The 23,302-nt window shown below is 40.4% G+C and overlaps 1 protein-coding gene across 1 annotated transcript; it reads left to right on the top strand.

The window, feature by feature from the left end:
- Positions 1–380: 380 nt before the first annotated feature.
- On the top strand, positions 381–18,982 carry LOC104156850. Its single transcript, XM_009703168.1, has 8 exons — positions 381–423; positions 542–928; positions 2,603–2,650; positions 2,769–3,080; positions 10,672–10,731; positions 16,308–16,601; positions 17,925–17,999; positions 18,849–18,982. Exons 1-8 carry the CDS (start codon positions 381–383, stop codon positions 18,980–18,982), a joined length of 1,353 nt encoding a protein of 450 aa, XP_009701470.1.
- The last annotated feature ends 4,320 nt before the right edge of the window (positions 18,983–23,302 follow it).

Below are 23,302 nucleotides of genomic sequence, written 5' to 3'. Positions count from 1 at the left end.
CGGCACGCACTCACCGCCCACCGCGGTGTCCTTGGGGCTGGAACCTTCACGCCCCGATACACGGCTGGAGCTGCTCTCGCTTGCAGTCCTTTCTCAGTGCCTCTGGCTCGAGTTTGAGAGGGATCCACGAGCCTTGGATTTCCCAATGTTCCCCGGATTGACCTGACAAGCAGACAGGACTACGGCCTCCTAACCAGGGTTAGCATTTGCAGCCTTCAAAGAGTTTTCGGCAAGTGTGCTCCAGCTGCTTGCACACAGCAGACCCATCGCTGAAGACCGCTCAGGAGAGTCCCCTCCTCCTCGCACACAACGCTGTCCCCGTCCGGGGTCCCTTTCGCCCTCCTCTGACTCCCCACGACAGCAGAGCGTGACAAGCAAACATGCTGCTGCTGGCAGCGCTTGTGGCCACAGCCGCTTGGTCTTGTAAGTCATTCTATAGTTCCAGATCTTTCCTCACAGGCACCCCTGGCTGTGCTAACAGGCCTCTTCCCAAATCCCTGAATTCAGCTGGTGACATACTTTCTCCTCTTTTCTTTCCTAGATGGATTTGCACAAGAAATTCCCGTGCAAAGCCCTATATCCATCACCAAGTTCCGAAAAAGTGCACGGATGACCTGTGAAATTAAATCACTGGGGGCAAGCTTCGGTGGCACCGTCATACACTGGTATCAGCAGAAGGAGGGTAAAGCTCCAGAGAGGCTACTGTATTTTTCAGAAGGGAAAGCTTCGGTTGAAAGTGGCTTTGAAGTGAACAGGTACATTGTTGAAACAGTTTCTGGCCAGAACCGCTGTGTTCTTACAATAAAAGATGTAATGCCAGACGATGCTGCTACTTACTACTGCGCCTACTGGGACCCTCACTGTGATAGGAATTCGAAGGTCACCAAGGCAAAAAGAAAACCTCCGTCAACGTCTGAACCACAGAGTTGTAACTGTGCCACTTCCCCAGTCTTCTCACTCCATCAGCTGCAGAAAGGCCAAACCTTGTTCTGTTACCCCAAAAGAGGAGCTAACCCACACAACTCTCCTTTTCAAAGTCTGGGTTGCCATTAGCACTCTCAACTCCAAACGCACATCTACTATTTTAAGGACAAAGGAAATCCGCACTGCCTGAAGACTTAGCACATAAATTCTTGAAACTCACCTGCTCCTTTCGTGCTTCTTGCCCAACCGTGGCAGAAGTCTGAAAATCATTGCATTGATTTTCTAGTCCAGCGACTGCTGTCCCCAGGAAAGAGGGCTGCAAAAGAAAGTCAACATGCTGAAGAAAGCACCTTGGTGGTAGGAACAACATGCTTGCCACAGCCTAGCGCTTCTAGGAAAAAGGTCCCCTCTATGGTCTTCCCTGCTGTACATGTAAGCAACTGTGGGTCTCTGCAAGTATCGTTTACCTAACTCGGATACCACAAAATCTCATATAGAGCAATTTAAATCAGAGGTTTACAGTCTCTTTTCTACCATAGCTGATGATGTGCTGCTTCTATCCATCCTCTTCTTTCATTTCATGTTAAGGCAAATAGGATGAACAGGGGTTTTGGGGAAGGTGGGAGATTTGCTAAAACTATCAAGTTTGAGGGACTCATTTCAAATTTGCAGTGAGTTAGTACGTGGCCCTGAGCACAGCAAGCATTTCACACAAGGAATAATTTTTGCTTGTGCTTTTAGCCCTGTCTGTGCCTACTCATCAGCTTTTCTTTGTCTGATGAGGGGTGTAACTGGATGCCTGAAATGCTGGGCCATCACACGGAATGAGCTATGGGACTTCAGAAAGAAGGTCAGGCTAGCTGCAAATAAACACTAAACACCAGTAACCTCAGGTCCTAAACGCCTTAAAGACAAAGTGAAGTTTAAAGGAGGGAAGTGCTCACTGATTTCACTGGATCCTGTTGGTATCTTCAGGACTGGTCAAGGGTGTGACGCACAGCTCTCAGCCAGAAACTGGGACTCTGACATGCTGTCTTTAGTCATAGGAGCTCATGGCAGTTTTCCAAAGAGTTTCCGCTTAGTTCAGTGGATCATCCTTATTTTTTGTTGTTTTCTGCCTTCCACGTGCAGTGGCTTGCACCCTCCATCGCTACTGCACTTACAGTGCTGCAGGCAACGTTGCTGTTTGTCTCAAGAAACCTTCCCTTGTGGTCCTGTTATGGTGTCAGAAAGCTTCCTGAAGCAGACCGCATCGTCCTCGGAGCAGGTGGCATCACTATGCCTGCTTGGTGGTAGCAAAATCGATGTGGACCGTTAAGGGACCCATCTCCAGTGGTTTCACCACCTCTAGCTCACTCCAGATGTCTCAAAGGGGACCAGCACTTCCCGAGCTTCACAGTGGCCGTCCATGGGCTGTCCACAGAGCAAAGCCTCATGCAGGGAGGAGTCTCCTTCTTCCCTTCCTGTCCTGTCCTGTCCCGTCCCGTCCCGTCTCACTTGCTCCCCCATCCCCACAGCTCCCAGCAGGAGTTCAGGGACAGGTTCCTCTGCCTTGACGCACACCGTCACCAGCTGCCACCCAAGGGAGTCCCCTCCTCCTCCCACATAGCATTGCTCACACTGCACCACAGCCGATTTCCTTCTCCTCTGACTCCCCGCGACAGCAGAGCGTGACAAGCAAACATGCTGCTGCTGGCAGCGCTTGTGGCCACAACCGCTTGGTCTTGTAAGTCCTTCCGTAGTTCCAGATCTTTCCTCACAGGCACCCCTGGCTGTGCTAACAGGCCTCTTCCCAAATCCCTGAATTCAGCTGGTGACATCCTTTCTCCTCTTTTCTTTCCTAGATGGATTTGCACAAGAAATTCCCGTGCAGACCCCTCTCTCCATCACCAAGGCTAAAGGAACTGTGCGCCTGGAATGTCACTTTAAAGGTGTCTCCCAAGATTTTGATAACACCGTCATACACTGGTATCAGCAGAAGGCGAATAAAGCTCCAGAGAGGATTCTCTACTTTTCACAGTCAAAAACAGTAGACGAGGGCTTCCAAGCACACCGGTACATAGTTGAAAGACTTTCTAGCCAGAAAGTGTGTATTCTTGCAATAAACAATGTCATTCCAGACGACGCTGCGACCTACTACTGCGCGTACTGGCAGAGTCACCTTGGCAGAAACTCCGAGATCACCGAGACAAATACTCCCTCAGTGTCTCAACCACAGACAACTTCAAAGATCCCAGCTCACATCCCCAGTGTGGATGAACCGCCTGGCCTCAGGCGCAAGCTCTGGAGACGCAGGACGTTCTCAGTGCTGACTGATGCCTTGGAAGCATCAGCTGCCAAAAGCCAGAGATTGCGACGGAGCAAGTGCACAGTGCAAAAGGAACGGTGATGGTCCAGTATCTGTCCAACATCTAACCCATCCTCTCCTTTCCACCTGCTCCTCCTTTTCGGTCAAGCATGTCAGTGGTCTGGTTGTAATGATTTATTTAATGGACAGGGGCATTTTTATTTATTTATTTTTTCCATAATGTTGTTCCTGGAAATAGGTTAGCACATGGTACTATAATGCTTCAAAGCCTTTGGCCTGACAAAGAAAACTGAAGTAGAGAGCTTTAGCCTGATGGTTTGCAAAAATTTGAGGCAAGGCAAAGGAGTATTAGTTTCACTGAAAAGTTAGTAGCTGTTGGAGGAGGAAGATTTTCCTCCTGAAATCTGGAGATGCGCTTTTTTGTTCATTTTTTGAGCTGTATCATTCCCTTTCCCCATCTTCTTGCTTATCACTGTCTGCGTTTCACTGGTGTTGCATCTGAATCACCAAAAAAGGTGGAGACGGAGTTACCAAAGTGAGTACCAAAGAAAAGAGCTTTGCATAGTTAAGAACAACTTTTCACACTTATTCATAGGCAGTGCATCCCTCCTAGCTACTGCTTCAAGGTGCATGCCTGAGAAATTCATCCACAGAGGTTTTTTCTACCATCAAGCCTCTCCTTAATACTTTCCTTCGCTGTGGTACCCCGATACTCTCCTCACTTGGTTCACCAAAGTGTAACTCATTAAAGAATACTAGTTTGACGGGACGAAAAAGTGACACAACAATTTCAAATATGTATTAGGTCTCCAAATGGTTATAGGTCTGTTTTGTCCTCCTCATCCAAGCCCAGATCATACAGGGGAGTTAGACAAGCTGTCTGCAACGTGCACTGTTTCACGTTGTCCCTTCTAATGAGACATCCCAGCTATACACTGCCGTGACCATAACCCAGGAGTCCCAGGAACTGTCGGTGAGGTGGTGGTGGCCTCCTCTGCTATGTGTCTAAGGACACAGCAGGAAAACCACCGGTGGGCACCGGTCTCTGTCCACATCGCTCCTGCCATTGCTTTGTGGTTGTGATTACAATGTTCCTGCCCAGGAGCCTTCAGAGTAGACGATTGCTTTTGTTACACCTACTTCAACTGAAAGACCTTCACCCCCAGCCTAGTTCCTCCCTCTAACCACAAATTGTACTTTCTTAATGTTGTTTTGCAGTCAGTATGCCACATGAGATCCCAGAAGTACTCAAACTCAGCGTCTTTTAAATGGCAAACTAAGCATGCAGGCTGTTTGATTGACAGTAGCGGTGACTCCTCTGATGTTATCTTGGGCTGTTTTACAGGAAACTCCTGCGCAAAGGAAAAGCCTCCATCTCCCACCAGCCAGCATGTGAAAAGCTGCCGGTGAGCTGCTGTTGCAGAGCCTGGAGTGATTCCAGGAGATGAGCAGACAGTAACAACGTACCAGAGGCAGAAAACACAACCTGCAGCACACAGATATCTTCGCGATGTTTATCGTGCTGGCTTTCCCTCCACTGAGTTGTAAAAAACCAACTAAACGTGAATTCCACACTAATACTACTTGATGTCACTTAATTGCAGGTGAGATGGGGTGTAACCCTTTGGGAAAGAGCAAGATCGTCACCTGAAGGTATGTGGTTTTTTTACATGCACAACCCTGTGCACCTATTTGTGTATCTAAAACTGAAGAGAAAACTTCACCTACCTCTTAGGTGTTAAGCGAAGACATTATCTAACAAAACTGTCACACTTTAGGAAAGAGTTTTGCTCCGAAGGGCTTTAGATATCAGCTGAACAAGCAGGTGCAAGTCTGAAATTCCTGACATCCTCCCAGCAGCCAAGGGCCAGGCTTCACACAGTCTCCCAGGGCTGACGACTGGGAAAAAAAATGGGACTTTCTTCAGCAATGGCATAGCAAGAGAGCATGTTAGATTATTGTAAAGTCAAAACATAGTGTGGAGCACCTGGATCAAATACTTCGGCAGGGGAACCAAGCTAATTGTTTCTAGTAAGTGCCATTATTACTGATCTGATTTTTGCAGAGTCATTCAGGTTCTCAGATAATTAAGAATGAAAGACTGTAGGAAAATTAATTTCTGCCTGATAAATCATGTTTTGCCTGTGAACTGTGTGTGGTGCCCCAGCTGGGTGGGCTGATGGACAATAAATATATTGACCTCGTGAATAGAGAGATCACCTCTAGAACAATTACTGAATACTTATTAAGGACGGGGGAATGGAAAAATGAGGAGAGGTAAAAATTTAAACATTAGAATGGATTCATTGCTGTTCTGGGAAAGAAAAGTGAACTGCTTGAAAGTTTACTCTCAGAACAGCAAGTGAGAAATGCAAAAAGTTTCTTATTGATAGAGGTGGTTCAGCCTAAGTTGATTGGGAAGGAAAATTGCCTGGACTGTAACAAATTTCTAGTTCCTGGCCCTACTGAAAGTAACTGGTTTACTTTTGCATTTGTATTATTAATTGCGGTGAAGCTATGCGATCAATAGGATGAATGTTGTTTTCAGCATAAAGCATCTAGCAATGCCTACAGTATGTTGCTCAGAAAATCCATGATATTTATTGTCAAGGTAACTATAATTAAGTCAAACTGTAAAAAGCAGAGGAGAGTTACAGAGAAATTTAAAATGTTATCCATGCCTCTGACCACAAATGTTCTCTGCTGCAATTTGCAATTAAACTTTGCTCATGCAGAGGAAGCTGCTTTTGCCGAAAAGACGACAGCGTAACCACTTACCAAAGGCATGAACTTAGTTACAGGTGTCAGTAAGTTTTGTTTAGAATACAGACTTTGCATTTAAAGTATGGGCTTCAAAATAAGAGTTCGATGAAACTTTAGTTAAGGTACTTTCACATAACAAGTAATTTGCAAGATAGGACACTTAGGAAAAAAAATTGTTTACCTGTATATTTAAATCAACAAATAACGAGTAAACTTTCTTAATTTCCTTTGGGAATCATAATGTAACTGCATTTCTTCTTAGAACAGCAAAAAGAGATTCCTTCAGAGAAAACCTAGCAGATCAGATGCGACAGATCTTTGTTAGAAAAATCCCAGGGCTAAAAAGATTAGCACATAGTTATAAAATAAGCACAGCACTGCCTTCTTCTCAGAAGATGCTGGTGTTAAAAAGCTGAACTTTTTACTCACTTCAATGTTGAAAATTCAGCTATTGCACTGAGCCAGATTTATCACCAACCTCTAAATCAGAGAGACTTTTCTGTAGCCTATGCAAGAAAAGTGCAGTGCGGGAGATATTGTTAAGCATTATCAGACTGTGGGATGCTGATGTCAAAATATTTGGAAGTGGAACTAAGCTTATTGTTTCAAGTAAGTGCAAAATGTAAAGCTTAACTACTTCTGAAATGCTTTTCAATACAGTTAGACACTGGCTGCGTGAAGTGCTCTGCTATTTTAGCTCCTGCTAGTTTTAACCCTACTGAATGCTTTGCAGGATTTTCCTTTTGAACAGCATTTCCATATGCAGAACACAACACAATTGTTTTGTATTTATGTATGAAATGGGGGAAACACAACAACTGTTACAGCACAGATGTATGACTAACCACATTGTTATTTTCTTTTGAAACATTACTTTAAATATGGCAAAGATAGCATTTGGAGAACTGAAAGATGTTTTTTCTCTTTAAATACAGATATTCAACCTTTGTCATATTTCTAATTAATTCTGAAAGAAAAGTGTTAAACCTTTGGGTTACTTTGAAAAGCAAAACGTTTTCCTTTAGCAATATGGCTGACTATACCAAATGAAAGGCGTTATCTGAGATGTATCCAGAACTATCTGAAGATACGCATAGTTGAAAAGCTGCTCCCTTCCTAGTTTTTGCAGAAACAATTTATCAGTTATTAGCGTTATTAAGGAAGAATGTCAAACTCAAAATGTTTTGTCATACTTATCAAAATTATTTTGTTTCAAGTAAACTTCAGGTGCTTTGATACTTGCCTGTAATTCAGCTCAGCTAAGTGCCTGAGATGAAAACAGTCTGTGTAATGTTGACCACCTGAAATCAGTGTATCTGTTAGTGGGAGGTTTGATTCCAACCCAAGCAGGGTTTTGCTTCATGTTACTGACAGCAAAAATATTGGTTGGGGGTCTTGTGCTGCTCAGATCTCAGCATAATGTTCATCAGTTCTAGGTCTGATTTTACAGGGGTGTATAAAGAGTAAATTACTTGGCCAATATCTGATCAAATAGATCCTCTACTGGTGCTGCCTCTCTCCAGAAAGCAGAGATGGACCCAAGGTGCTCAATCTGCACCATCCATCTAAATTTTCAGAAGACTAAAATTAGTTGAGATGAATCCTGTCCATTTAACAACATACATGCCCTCAAAAACCTCCACACTTTTTTTTTTTCCAGTTTAGTTTAGGCAACTGCTCCTTTTTTACTTTTCTAGGGTCCAAAAATTGATTATACAGCAAATCTGATTTTTTTTAAAGAATACTATTTACCCATATAAAGATAACCAAGCTGTACTGTTATTGCAAAGACGTTATTCACTGTGATTGGTTATTACAACAAGATGTTTGGCTCCGGTACAAAACTCATTGTGTCAGGTAAGTGGCATGCTATTTTCCATACAATAAGCTATAGGAGCTTGGGCTGGTCATATAGATGAGTGTTACAGTGTCCCAGAGGGCACTCAGCCCACTTCAAGCCTTAGTTGGCAACATCCTTGCACGGGATTCCCCTCCCCAGCTTGTCATTCCTACAGTAAGCCTCGTTGTATTTGTAATGTAGTGGTTTAGGATCACAAACATTGCTGAAAAGGAGCTATTTTGAGCTACTTTTGATCATACTCCTCCTTGGAAGTGTGGTGGAAAATGGCCTGTAGTAGTTTCCAGAGCCCTCGTTCTTTCCTCCAGCTGTACTGAAGGAATAAGCAGGGAATCAAGCAGCTGTGACTGTGAATTAAGCATAAAAAAAGGAAAATCTCTTCCCAACACAGATACAAGGAGCAATATGCGATGGCCATTGCCAAAATCCTTTTTTAATCAGGCTACCGGAAGTGAAATAACTTGTCCGTAACTATTTTTGTCACGTACACAGCACTTGGGCAGTAGAAATAAATTAGTACCTCCAAATGCTCTTCTTATTGCTTAATAACATGCATATGAAGTGATCCGTTTTTTTTGCCTTTCCTGCAGAGACATTTATTTTAATGGAAAGTGGAGGACAAAAATCTTCTTTTTCCCATTAAATGTGCTTTAAATGCCATAATCCTAGAGTAAACAACTACACAAACACAAGGCAGAGGAACTATTGTTACCAAATGTTTTAAGCCTGGTTAAATAGATAAATGTGTATTAGCATATCAGGTAAAGATTGTTTTTAATGATTTATGTCAGAAAGACTAAGTACATCATAACTATAATTCAACAGAAATATGTATGTCAGGATAAGCGTGTTGTTTTTAGTGAAAATCCTTACCTTGTTAATCAGGTAGCTGCCATGCTTTTAGTATCTACAGTTTAAAATAAATTATTTTCAAGTATCACTCTAAGTCTGTAGGATTTTGTCTTTATGCAGCCAAGGCTTCTGACCAATTAACAGAGTAAAAGGGCTGTAGTTACCTCACACTTAAGATCAGGTACTTCATCACAGCTTGTCTTTTCAGAGGTGACCATTCAGCATTAGCTCAGTAAGGTATTCCTAATGGAAAGGAATGGAGAAAAGCAGGACTTAGAATAGTGACCTTAATTCAACTGAATCATCAGGGTTTGAGCTTGAGTAGAATCTTTTCCCAAATCTATACTAAAAGAATCAAATATATAGAGTCAAATATATAAAAACTTGTAATGAACTTGATTTTGTTCTTTTTGGTCTCTTTTAATTAGTCCTGATCAAAAGAAAGTTGCTTGAGACTGACAATAATGCAGGTAACAGAAGGGCTGGTTTGGCATTTGCATTTGGTCAACAGATGAGGTTTTAGAAGTTTACAGCAGAACGGGAATATTAATCCAACATAAACTGGCAATACAAGATTCTTCTCCAAGTAACTTTCCAGGGAATTTAGGAATTCAAAAGGTTGCAACAGGGAAGCTGAGACTGAACTGAAGACTGAACCAGCCTCTCCAATTTTTTCCTTCCGCACGGCAGCCGAGCGGCTTGCTCAGCCAGCGTGGGGATGGTTTCCCTCTGCCATCTCTTCTGCTACAGCTGCAGCTGGGTGTCCCTGGCAACTCACAAGAGTACTGCTAACTTATTTTGAAGCAATAAAAAGAACAATCTACTAACATTTCTAGGAAATAATTTCATAGCAGAAATTATGGCAGAAATATTTCATTTTTTTAAAAGCCATCTCCTAAATATTACTGAAGTATCTACCTTGTTTTCATCAAATGCACTGAAGTTCAGAGTTCAAAAAGCTAGAATTATTTTTTGTAATTATGTATTATAAAATATACATTGCCTAAAGATAGATTATACTTAAATCTATTTAAACATTACCTGAAGTTGGATTAAACTGACTTTCTGCCATTTTAAATCAAAATGGTGAAGATTAATGTATGCATTAGTTTGCATTAGTACTTTTTTTTTAACGGGGGAAAAACATGAAGCCCTGAATCAAAACCCTGCAGACTTGAAAGTCAAAACAAGTGTTAGGGCAGAAGGATGCAGCTGTAAGACATAAATAAGGGAAAATGTAGTCACTGAAAAGAAATCTGCAGAGTGAAAGCCTCTTACTATGATTAATATTAATAGGAACATTTGCTAACAGCTTTAAAATATTAAGGATTTCATGGGCATGAAGATGAATTCAGCATCTGATTCTTTTAAGGCAACGTTCACAAACAGGTTTCCGTGTGAACATTCCCCTGTTCATAATAGTCTCTGTTATCCTAAAGCCGTGGCCCAAAAAGATCAGCTTGAATTGGTGACAGCATGCAGCGCTAGGGTCTTGTTGTACACAGATGTAAATGCATATATATATATATATATATGAATGTATTATTTCCCATGTTGTCAAGGTGATAACCTTTACTGTTCCTCACGTTTTCCATGGAAACCTCAGGGGATGCTGAAGGAGTCCCAGAAAATAACAAATCTCAGGTGCGCAGGATCTGCTTAAATATTTCCGTGCTTTTGAATGTGCACTGTTAAATTAGGGCTCCATCCTCCATTTTGTCAGTATGCTGAATCCTTAGTTTTTATGTACATGCAAGCTTATCTATTTAAACCTGAAAGACTAACATAAGTGAAATCTGTTGTGTGAGCAAACACACGCTCATCCATACAGCATTTTGTAAGGAAAGTTTTAATTATGGAAATCAGTGTCAAAAGAAACAAGTGCATTTCTAACAAGAAAATGAGGCTAAGCTGGGACACAAAATGAGGTTTTAGAAACATTGAGACTAGGTGGGTTTTTGCAAAGCACTTGTATACAGTGGCTATTACAAAGTCTTCGGAACTGGCACAAAGCTTATTGTTTCTGGTAAGTTTTTTTAGTATCTAGAGAAAATATGCCTTATTCTGATAATCCAAAATCTAGAGGAGAGGGAATGTGATATGCTATCTTATAATACAAATTAAAGTACAGATTTAAAAGTATAATAGAGAAAAGTGATGTGGACTTCACAGCAGTCTAATTCATTTCTTTAGCACCCAAATGCTTGTGTAAGAGAGGTCGGGGTAAACTATAGGACTTCATATAAACCATAAATTGCTGAAATAGAACTTCTTTTGCATACTTCGGGCTGCATGAGCTATTTCCCTTGTTCAAAGCTTACTGCTCAGAGCAGCGGGGTCAGGGTGACTCAGAAGCGCGGCTGTCGATCGCCCCTTGGCCTCAGAGCAGGGGTAATAGAGGTGCTATACAGGAAAACACTGTGAGTGCCAGCGGATCCCCTAAACCACGGCTGAAGCTCGGCATCTCTCTGTTTGGTCAAGGGGAAGGTCTTTCCCGTGGATTTGTCCTAACAAAGTTGATTAGAGAAGTGATCATCCCTTTGTACTCCGCACTAGTGAGGCCGCACCTCAAATACAGTGTCCAGTTCTGTGCCCCTCACTACAAGAAGGACATTGAGGGGCTGGAGAGAGTCCAGAGAAGGGCAACGAAGGTGGTGAAGGGTCTGGAGCACAAGTCTGATGGGGAGCGGCTGAGGGAGCTGGGGGGGTTTGGTCTGGAGAAGAGGAGGCTGAGGGGAGACCTCATTGCCCTCTACAATGACCTGAAAGGAGGTTGTAGCGAGGTGGGCGTCGGTCCCTTCTCCCCGGTAACTGGCAACGGGACAAGAGGAAACGGTCTCAAGTTGCGCCAGGGGAGGTTCAGGTTGGATATCAGGAAGAACTTCTTCACTGTAAGAGTCGTTAACCATTGGAACAGGCTCCCTGGGGAGCTGGTGGACTCACCATCCCTGGAGGTGTTCAAAAAACATTTAGAAGTGGCGCTCCGAGACATGGTTTAGTGGCCATGGTGGCGTTGGGTAGAAGGTTGGACTTGATGATCTTTGAGGTCTCTTCCAACTATAATGATTCTATGATTTCTTCCAGCCAAGAGGAACTGAGCTCTCCTGGATGCGCCGTAGCATTGGTTAGCTGCAGGCAGACAATAAATAATCAGAAGATTAAAATGTGGGGGGAAATCCTGGACCTTTCGAAATATTGCCATTGGTTTCAGTGTCAGGAGGATTTCATGTGAGATGCCCATGGTTTTCCCTGGGGAGAAGCCACAAGGCCCTGGGGAAGGACATGCATGGGAATGATGGAAGTTGATGCTTCTCTACAGCATACATAGATGCACGTCTGATGTTTCCTTTTGGTACTGCCTGCCTGCAATAGTACCGTGTAGGCAAGTAGGGCAGGATTTGAGGGTGAACAGTCCTAATCCCACATCCATTTAGGCAGATTACAGTAACTTCAACATGAAGGAGATTAAGCCCAAAATGAGTAAAAGCCTCTCCACCAGGCTTGAGAGGAGTTGTGGCTGTTCAGGACCGTCTTTCATTAATTCAGTGAAATGGTGGTCCAGCATGCATATATTTTTAAATTGTGTGGTCAAAAACACTCACTATCCCAGAAAAAAAAAAAATCTAGAGGAAATACGGTAGCTCAGTCACTGCTTCAGACAGCAATAGCGTTTGTTTTGATCTTTTTTTTTAAACAAGCGATGGTGAAGATTAACTTGAAACTGAATTTAAAGTATGTATCACTACAGGCTCTTTGGGAATAGCAGCATTAGCTGAGATTGAATTCCCATTTTCTACATTCATGTAGCCAAATGAATAGACCCTTACTGTTCATATGATGGTTGGTAAATCTGGTCCTTGTCAGGCCAAAATTTTCCAAGCAGTTTCTGTAAGGGAATGTACCAGTGGGTGTTCGAAAAGGTATTTGGTTCTGGCACAAAACTCATCATCTCCAGTAAGTGTTTTCAAAGACTTATTTTTTTAAGTTTTGTAATGGGAAAGCTTTGGAGTGAAGGCTGACAGCTCTTTAAGGTATCTGGGGAGGCTCACAGTAGGTCAGGACTGTACTACGTGATTATCACTGAAAATACCTGAAGTGGCTGGCAAGCAGGACAAGAATGCTGTTGATGAGCTGAGTAAGCTGAGTGCTCGCATCTCCCACTGGTTTGAAGGGGAAATGAGGAACTTTCAGTATCAGACAAAATTACTCTATTTTGTGGGATCATCCAAGTAATGAGAATTAAAATTTCAGCTTAAGAACACCTTGATCTCATTTATCGATCTTACTTATAGGCGCTTGTAAAGAAACTGTAGAGGAGTTTCACGTTTTAGCTTCAGAAATATCTGCACATGCTTATATACTATTTCAAAAACTAAGACCTACGTACCTCTTCAAACCTGACTTAGAATATTGTTTAACAAAATAAACAGCAAAAATTTTGAAAGTTTAACTAAATCGAAAAAGACAGTGGAGTGGAAGTTCATGACTTTAAAATTCTTCAGAAAGGATCACATCATTTGCCCAGAAAAAACAGTGTAAACTGTCTTGTTGACTCTAACGACTTTACAGAACAGCCTGAAAATACATCAAAATCTACAGCCAATTCTACCAGTTTTCATCCTTTTTTTCCATAAACACACCTACAGTTTATGGAGATTTTTTGTTTCTTTTTTCCCCACAAGCGAACTTACTTATATATATGTGTGTATATATGCAAAACTGAATTTGTTCAGTTCTCCACTGTCATCCATTCACCTCTGTGTGTACATGAGACTCTCCCATGCATACACACAGTTGCAGTTATTTAAGTACTTATTTAAGTTTCCTCAGTACTGTGATATGATTTTGGTATTTCATTTAAGCTAAGCACCTACGGTCTTTTTACGGTAGATGGAAAGACACTGGCAATTCCAGAGATGAAAATTATGCCATCTTTATAGAAGTCTCTAAAATGGGCAGGACGAACTAGCAGCTGGAAGCATATCTCTCTGTCTCTCTATTTAGATTTGATAATCCCAGAGAATAACATCAAACCAGACAGTTAAATTTTAGGCTACTGTAATTAGTCAGGGTAACTTAATAAGCTTTGTAAATCTAAAAGAAACATCTAAAATAGTCATGAGGCTTTGCAGAGTGCATTGTCACTGGGACAGGAGCTGTATCGTGGTCTTCTGAACATATACAACTCTCGAACAAATTAATTATTTTAGAAATTAGTTTAATCTTGCATCCCTGGGAGGACTGATGCGTAAAGAAGATAAAATTAACCCCTGAATTAATGTTAGAGAACCATAAAATTGTTAGCAATTTTTTTTCTGGTACAATAGAACTCAGTTCACGTTTCAATGATAAATCTCTGAAATGAATGAAATTCATAATATAAGGGTTATCTTTTTGAAAGCAGCCACCCTTACGCTTTGGACATCTTTGTTATTAAACACCGAGAATGGAATAGTCCAGTGAGGTTGTTTTAAGGGGGATGCAATGTAGAAGATTGCTCTAGAATAGCCAGATCATTTAAAGAAAGGTCGAAGCTTTTTGACAAAAATACATGGTTATATTAATGTGTTTTCTCAGAACGCACGAAAACTGCCCCACCCAGCCAGACCACACTTTAAACCCAGTGTATCTAGCTGCTCAAATTCAGTGGCAGAGATTTACACAGGAATCTAAAGACAAAGAGTAATGTAAGAAGATGGACACCTAAAATGTCTCTGCTGCCTTAAAAAAAAAAATAGTCTTAAACAAACCTTCTATGTAACAAAAGTAAATTTTGAAAACTGTATCTAGTCTTCACTTGCAGTTAAGCATAGACAAAAATTATTACCCATGAGCACTGCCTATGCACACACTGCAGAATTTCACATTTAACCAGACTCTTAAATATCAAAATGCCTTCTCTGTGTGGACAAAATCTGGATGATTTGGACTTCTCCTAATAACATAAAGTTCAATCCAGAGAGGCAAATGAAATGGAGATTACCTACAGTTAGCTTGTGGAAACAGCTCACTTCTCATTTAAAATATAGTCACGTATGTTCATATTGAGCATGTTTCACAAAGCACATCACCTACGACAACCCTGGTATGGATAGATATGCTATTTGGATATAGAAATGTTATCTAGATATAGCATGTTGTTCTGCTTTAGTTTAGTTTCAGTTTTCCTTTTTCAGGTGTGTTAATTCAAACATTTAAACAAATCTAGTATTAAAGGAACAGCATTGCCAACCTTTGGGGTCCAAAGCATTTTGTGATTCCATTTTCCTGTCTTAATCAAGAACTTCACTTGGTAAATACATAGAATGTCTTAAAAAAAATAGCAACTATATATTTTTGTTGCCTCCTCCCCCCCACCCCGCCAAAAAAAAAAATCACAAAAGTAATTAGATATGGCAGATGTTCATTAATTAGCAGCGGGGATTTACACTGGGGACATAAAACTGCAAGATTTGAAAGGTAGGTGGCCTACCTCTAACATTCTGTAGACAAAATTTTCATGTAGTAGTTTTTGCATAAACATTATAAAGCAATATTAAATACCTCTCATCAAATAAATGAACAAAGCTCTTTCAGGAACTATTATTTAATAATTGTCAAGGACTTGTGCAGACAAATACACTTTCTGACAGCAGCACTGCTTGGAAGGCTGTGGGCTATAGGCTCTCACATAGTCGTCTGAAATTTTCTAACTCAGTTTCAAGGGACATTATTAATATCTTCAACAATACTTCAGTTTCTTAATGTTTCTCAAAAATATTTTTTCAAACATTGAGTAGGTTTCTAAGGTTTTAAATAACCAGACTTAAATTTATTTTTCTAATAAAATACACAAGAAATCTTTGGTGAGATACTTTTTAATCTACTCTAGTATTAAAGGGTAGACCTAGTCTGCTCGAGCCTTCCTCTGTCTGATGCGCTGCTTGACAAGAAGCATGAACGAAGCAGTCTAGATGTTAGTGTTCACTAAACAATTTAGGACTTAAACAATGTTTCTCCATGCATATGGCACACTATCAAAGCTTAGATCAAACAGTCCTCAGACTCTAGAAGACCCTCTATTGTCTAAACAAAAATGAGTTTAGAATATTTGAACTGAGTCTTGTCTTCTGAGTTTGAGCTTGATTTTCTGGTCCATACTCATAAAAGCCTCTATTTATTTTAGTTCTGTATAAAATGACACATCTAAAAATAAGGTTAAAAGCCATATTTTCTATTCCCATTTATTCTAAATAGTCTTGTAACTGTTTTTTGACTGAAAATTAAAACTTGCTGTTTGAGTCCATTGAAATAATATTTAATATAAAGTGTGTCTGAATGCCAGGTTTGTCCAGCTTGCTAAAAACTTCTTTTTACTCCAAGGATGGAGGAATTACAGCTGTTTCCATCGTATTATCTAAAATTCCTTTCATACATGAGGTGTTTCTATTCCAATCCTAAGTTTTTCATAACAAATTAGAGAGCTAAAACAGTTGTTAATAAGACATATAGGTTGTTGCTCTTCAGAATTTGAATTTTGTGGCTCTGTATTTATTTGCTGTACACTACTGATCTTCCAACTCTCTATTTTGTTAATTTTTTTTCCTCCAATAACTAATCCAGACAAAGGAAATTCTCCACCAGCAAACTCTGAAATCCTGCAGAAGGAACATGGAGATCAGATAACGTACGTTTGCCTTATTGAGAAATTCTACCCAGAAGTTATTCGGGTGACATGGACCGATGGAGAAAATAAGGAGGTAACGAACGACGTAGCAAAAGGAGACCCCTGGAAGTCCACGGAAGGGGATGAATACTCGATCGGCAGCTGGTTAACTGTACCAGCGCAGAACAAAGACAAGAACTATTACTGCAAATATGAGCATGAAAGCAAAGAAGGTTCACTGCAGACACAAGGTACATACTAAATGTTAAAAATTTCATTCTACTTATTATTATAGACATCACTTTTTCTTGGCAGTAAAATTATAGAAATAATGCTTTCTATCACTGTTCCTGAAAGCATCTGTTCTCCTTGGCACAACAACTACTAAAACAAACCACCAAAGTTTTCCCAGGAAAAGCAACCCAGCCTGTGCTATGCTCCCCAAGTGAATGTCTCTTTGTAACAGGAAAAGAGCAGTTCTTGAACGTCATCAGGTGTACACTAGCATAGCTCCAAAAGGTCTGCACTGAGCCGTGGCGGTTAATTCCCAGTCTACACTCATAGTCCAGCAATAGTGAGGTAATAATTATGTATGAAAAGAAGATATCTCATTTAATTGTGGAAAGATTTTGGAATTGTGGAAAGACACAAAGCAAAATCTGAAAGATAATGCAATTTTACAGAAAAAAGTAACCTATAATCAACGCAAATTGCTTACATCATGCTAATATCTTTAAGAAAAGATGCCTATATTGGATTAGATTAATATTTTCTCAATACCTACCTCTGTTCAACTTACTATAAATTAATGTAACTCCAATGAGTAGGAACATGGCCATAAATAACCATTACATTTCAACCTTCAAACTATATTCTGACAAAAATATACTTTAAGTTTATTTGGATGGGGGATGTATTTATGGATGTAATATGGATTTCTTTAAGCCCGTATATCAATGCATGCAAACACCATAACCAAAAAGAAGCACAAATTTGCTGCTTCGAGCACAAAAAGGGTTTATTTTAGAGAATCACCACCACCAAATTAGCAATTTCCCAATAAGGGAACCTTAGATCATACTCTCCTCAAGATTATCCTTTAGTATTGAGCAACCATTAAGTAACAGACAAACTGAGGTCTCTTTCGATGTAAATTATTCTGCATTTCTAAGAACAGCACGTTGTGAAGGCAAACAGACTCAAGCTACTTCAGTGACAGGATGAAGGGGTCAAATTGACTCCAGTTCCAAATAAAAAAGACTCTACCAAGGAACAGCCTAATGGACACATTCCTGAAAGGGCAAAGGCAAACCTTCTGCTTACGGCAACAAATACCCCGTCACGTCTCTATGAGCATTTCCCCCCCTCAAATTCTCTCTGCAAATGAATCCTACTTGTGAGCATCTGCTCTGCAGGCAGATCTTACACATCCTTTTTTTTTTTTTGTTGGCCTTTAATATTAACTTCCCATTTCACCTTTGCTGTACTGCCTCTTTTGTTCCCTCTCTCTCATTTTGTGTTTGTTAAAATTAAAGAAAAGCCTAACTGGGGCATTGAAATTCTCTTTCCGTTAGATTCCAAAGAGACTACCGCTCCTCAGGGGGAGGACTGCATCACCTATCCTGGAAACAGCACTGTTTTTAATACAGGTAAATAAAATGTATTGAAATGTGGGAAGGCGATGCATGTCATGTAAGAATTAGACATTGCTATGTATGCTCAGAATGTCATGAAAATGATCTTTCTAAATAGTGTACAGGAAATCTTTTAAGTGTGGGCTCTGTAACTTAAAAATGCTTTAGTGCTACTCTGAATTAACTTCTGTTGTGGATTATAAGAAAGGGTTCTCCTACCTTTATTAGGGTGCTATAGATGCTCTTCGGGCTACTAGGTTATTAGCCCACGCTAAGTGTCACTTTTTTAAAATACCTGAAGTAGTTAAATGCTCAGCGCTTCAGCTGATGCTCCTTTAGCCTGGCAATTGCCCAGCACTTTGGACAATGAAATATTCTTTTAGCTTGAATGAGGATTTAGGAAGAATCGTGAGCACTTATGTTCAAAAAAGCCAACACAAAAGGATTCAAGCAAACACGGTGCTACTGGACAATGAAATATTCTTTTAGCTTGAATGAGGATTTAGGAAGAATCGTGAGCACTTATGTTCAAAAAAATCCAACACAAAAGGATTCAAGCAAACACAGTGCTACTGGTAATCAGTGCTGGAAGCACTAGAATTATGTTCTTGCCTTTGCAGGGAATAATAACCCAGCGGCATTGAGAGGCAGCCTAATGTTTAGAAACCCGCTTGGTCTAGAACTTACTAGCAGTGCAAACCCACTCAAAGGACAGTCAGACATTGTATATGGTTATACACTCTCCGCTGGAATCAGTGTAATTGCAGCAGTAAACAGACTACACAGTCTCAGTTCTACCTGTCTTTTAGGAGGTTGTACAATAGCGACATTAAACAAGACTTTTCTGTCTTATGTTTGTTACAGATCACTTACTGCACAGGACGGCATACTTAGTGTACATCGTCCTTCTTCTGAAGAGCTCCATGTACTATCTCATCGTACTGTTCTTCATCTACAGAACGTGGGCTCCAATCAAGCACCAAGGAAAGAAAGCATAAATGCTCGTTTAGGAAAGGCTTACAAAATTGTCTTCAATTTGCTTTGCTATATACTTATCCATATAGACTCCCTGCTCTCAGTGTTAGATGTAATAAAAAAAAAATCCCAAAATAATTTTCTGGCATTAGTGCATAGGGCTTGTTTTGCTTTACTGCTAGTGTTTTTATATCAGTCTGCTTTTGCTAATTTTTCTGAGTATTGAACTAAGGTGGGCAATAGGAGTAAGGTTATAAACCTTGGATTTTAATCTGAAGTCCATATTGAGAAATGAGGACGGTACTTATGTTAAAAGTAGTTATGCACGCAGAAGTTCAGAGGTGTAACAGGACTTTTGACATATAAAGTACAGATGTGTTTTGTCATTGCGCTTAAGGCTTAATTACGAGTATTCCTGTGCTGTAAATTCACAGGTATTTGTTCATTTTCACGTTCAAGGATTTATTGCAACTCTCATGTATCCACCAAATCAGGACTTAAATATTCTGAAGTGATGTGTGCTTTAACAGTCAATTAAACACAATTTTAAAAAGTGAACATAATATTTTTGAATGAAGAAGTTAGATGAGCATAAAACCACTATGACACAAACTGAAAGCCTGCACAGTGTATTTTTAAAGAAAGAAAAAAATTGTAACGATCACGAACATCTTCTTGTTTAGAGATACCTTTTAAGTTTAGCAAAACCTTAAAGCTGAAGCTTTGATAGAGAAAATGTTTTCACAATGGAGGAAAAATTCTCAGATGTTGGACTTTGAACTCTTCATCTCCAAATTTCACAAATCAGTTCCTTTCAAATTTCTGTGGGAAAATCAGAAGTGAACATACCGGGGTAAAGCATTTGCTCTGTTTGGGGCAAAAACTCCCTTAAGTTTGGAGATAAATGCCTGCAGCATTTACACTTGCCGTATCTGTAAGGACGTGGAGGGCAATAAAAGCTCATAAAAGTGCATTTGTGAGGCCTGTTTGTTCTCCAGCATTTCCACAGCGTGTACCAAGATGGCTAGAAAACCTGATCATTTCTCTGTTTGTATAAATTCCTCAGGAAATCAAAGATCCTTAAAACCATCAGTTTTCTGCTTTTCAATGAATTAAACCAGAGCACTTTTACAGAGAACAATAAAAGCTAGCTCGTTACACCTTTTCTGTTGAAGAGCTAAGCCAAGCCAGGGGGAAATGCAGTCCTGTTACAACAGGATTGCCTTCTAGGGCTCACTGTCGCAAGCGAAGGAGAACATAAGTCAGGCTCAGTTCTAGCAACCATAGCTATTTTACTAACAGCGTATCTTAAAAGATATTTTACAATCTGCATATTGAAGCCAATGCGACTAACTACTGCCTTCAATGTCATGTTACTCTTCAATGGAAAGAAAGATGTGATGTCTAGTCTTTAGTCAAACTCTCTTCGAGAAAGAGCTGACATCCCATGCTATTATTTGTTAAGGCATGATTTCAATCAAAGTGAAATAAAATAGCTACAAAGGTATTTTTGGAATGTACTTACTGTAGATTTCTGTAGCATCATTGATATTACTGTCCCGGTCTCCTCTACCTTTATCTCTGCTAGAGAAATGCTTGATTGCATTAATGACTCAAGACCCCTTTCACTAAAATGACCCCAAATCCACTTGTCATGTCTCATACACAAAACTGAAAGATGCTGTCCACGCAGTGCATGAAAACAGAGAGAAAACACAGCTTTTTAAGCTTTTTGCACAAAAATGCAGCCCTATACCATGCTGAGTACAGCCATCACCTCACAGTTTCTGGGGTTTCTCAAGTACATGGTTGCAGGTTTTACATCTGCAACAAACAGCTCACATGTCCCTGAAGTTTATCTATATGGGCATATACTCTTCATATTAAGTTTTTAATTTTTATTAATATAGCCCAAATAGGAGGACAAGTGGATTTTTAAGGCTTCTGGGTGCTGGGCCGTTTGTTTGCAGGAAGGTTTGGTTATTTATTTAGTGGAAAACCCCTGTAAACTGAACCAGTCACAACTGGTTCAGAGAAGGTGGGCTGTGATGAGAACGGGTGATAAGCTGAGGACAGTTAAACCACAGCCGTCCTGCCTTTTACCACAGTATACTTCTAAACCATTTCCTTCTAATGGAAATACAACGTGATAAAAACCACATGCCTAAGTTACATGTAAATAACACCCTGAAACTCCCTGCTCGCTACGCATGTTGGTCTAACTGCATGCTTGTGATATGTACGTGTAGGGGTTATTGCTACCTCAAAAACATGGGTGCTGCAGGATGTCTGCAGGACTCGCGGTCTTATTTATCATGAGCGCAGGCCAGAGTTAGATGTTATCTATTAAATGTAAACTTCTGTTGTCAGGACTTTGCTAACACTTGAAAGACATGTCTTATCAAGCACATATATTACCACAACTGATTTTCAGTGATTTCAAGCTTCTACAAGTATAAGCATTACAGCTGCTCTGCCCCTGTTAGAGTTGCAGAATTAATGCAAATATTACAAAAATGGTTACATTAAAATCTGGTGCTTTTAATGAAAAGAAGACAGAACGAGATCAACTTTTGCCACGAAAGCACAAAGGAGAAATCAGCACAAGTGAATTTACTTGTGGAAAGGGATCTGCAATGTGTTCTTTATCTTGCTAGAATGATTTTGTGTCCTTTAAAACTTATATGCTTGAGAATATTGACTCCTCAACTATCAAAATAACCTACAACAGGTAATACGGAAAAACCACCCATGGATTACTCTCACATGTAGCTGTAAATGAGAAAGATCTGCATAAGGATTATAGCAGTCTGCCAGCAGTTAACTTTTGTTGATACTAGGCACCAACATTGATAGCTTTTAAGAGAGATTCAAATAGCGGACTACTCACTTTGAGATTTTGAAACTGCTGGGGCACCAGCACACACTTAGAAAGTGCAGAGGAAATCAAAAATCTCAAAGAAATAGTTTGAGAATTTGTTCCTCTGCACCTACAGATATTTACAGGGAAATAGATCGAATGACAATTAACAAGTTAATTGGGCAAGTTTTACCCAGTAAGTCCAAACAATTCTAGTTCCACCATAGCTAAGTTTTATTTCATTGTATTGCCAGTCTCTTGATAAGGTACACAAGACAACACTTTCCAGTAATTACCTAGTTCTTGGAAGACTAACCTCAGGAACTACTGAATACATCTTGGACAAATATTTTCACATCACCTGGGAGGCAACCTAACACACATATGTCAAAAAGATACATCTTTGTGAGATGTTACAGCACATGGGAACCATTGCCTTTGTTTTCTAATAAATAAACTCTCCTGTCAGCAGCTCCATCAGCAAGTCAGCCACAGAACCTGTTGCCACAGTTTCCAAATCCCACCAACTTCCCCTAGAGATTTGCTTTTACAGAAGTCGGGATGAATAAAGATGAGAGTCGAGTCAAATCAACAGATCTTGAAAATGGGGAGGCTCAGAAGAAAAGGCCACTCACTGTTCCTGATGAGCACTAGAAGATTTCAAATCAGAAGCTTCAGCTTCTCAAGAAGATTTCATTCCTCCCCCAGCTAGAGCTTTGCCATTTGTGGGAAAGTAAATGCACGGGGCAAGATAATCCTGAAAATGAATGAAGTAATTCTCGAAATGAGGAAATCATCTCTTGTATTCAACCAAAGTGCACTACAAAAAGATACAGGTCTCTGCTGTGACAAAGTCCTCAAAAGCCCCCAAAAGAAAGCCGAGGTGGTCACAGGGCTACGTACCCAGAGACAGATCTTGTGAGAGGCACTGCTTTGCAGGAAGGTGCCTTGATGGATTAGTCATAATTTAATGTAATTTCTTTGCGCAAGCTGTAACTGAGGCTCAAGCGGCAGCTCAAAGCTGAGCTCAAAGCAATGCCAGTCACAGGCCTCTCACCACCACCTGCAGTATAAGGCACGGTAGCTGAACGCACATGTGGCATTAACCTGGCTAAATCGCAATGGACAACACATTAGCTTGTTCAACTCACGCATGTGGGCAGGGAGGAAGAGAAGGAATAGAAGGAGGTGGAGTCAGAAACATCAGCCATTTCTATCTTCAAGTACGGTTACAAATACAGGAACAAAAGGAGAACATTTCCAGACTTAGCATACAGTCTTTCAAAACTTTCTGAATCTTTAAGTTTGCCTGTTACACCCACAGCAAAAGGCTGGACCTCCTTGAAAATATTAACAGCTTATGTTCTGCAGTTTCCATCTGCTTTTTTGGTGAAAGCACCCTGTTTCCACCAACATTCCTCAATCCACCAGCAACCAAAACCAGATAGGTGAGTCTCTCTTACATTTAACTAAAACACACTTT

This window comes from Cariama cristata, unplaced genomic scaffold, assembly GCF_000690535.1.
Source record: "Cariama cristata isolate BGI_N322 unplaced genomic scaffold, ASM69053v1 scaffold27140, whole genome shotgun sequence".
Taxonomy (NCBI): domain Eukaryota; kingdom Metazoa; phylum Chordata; class Aves; order Cariamiformes; family Cariamidae; genus Cariama; species Cariama cristata.
Note: the sequence above shows the minus strand (reverse complement) of the source record. Positions and strands in the feature narration are given on the sequence as shown.

Bases quoted from the DNA above. Each gene is read 5' to 3' on its own strand.
- LOC104156850 (XM_009703168.1), top strand. From the start codon at position 381: ATGCTGCTGCTGGCAGCGCTTGTGGCCACAGCCGCTTGGTCTT. The intron at 929-2,602 runs GTAACTGTGCCA...GAGCGTGACAAG, and splicing joins AACGTCTGAACCACAGAGTT to CAAACATGCTGCTGCTGGCA. The intron at 3,081-10,671 runs GTCACCTTGGCA...GTTTTTGCAAAG, and splicing joins CTACTGCGCGTACTGGCAGA to CACTTGTATACAGTGGCTAT.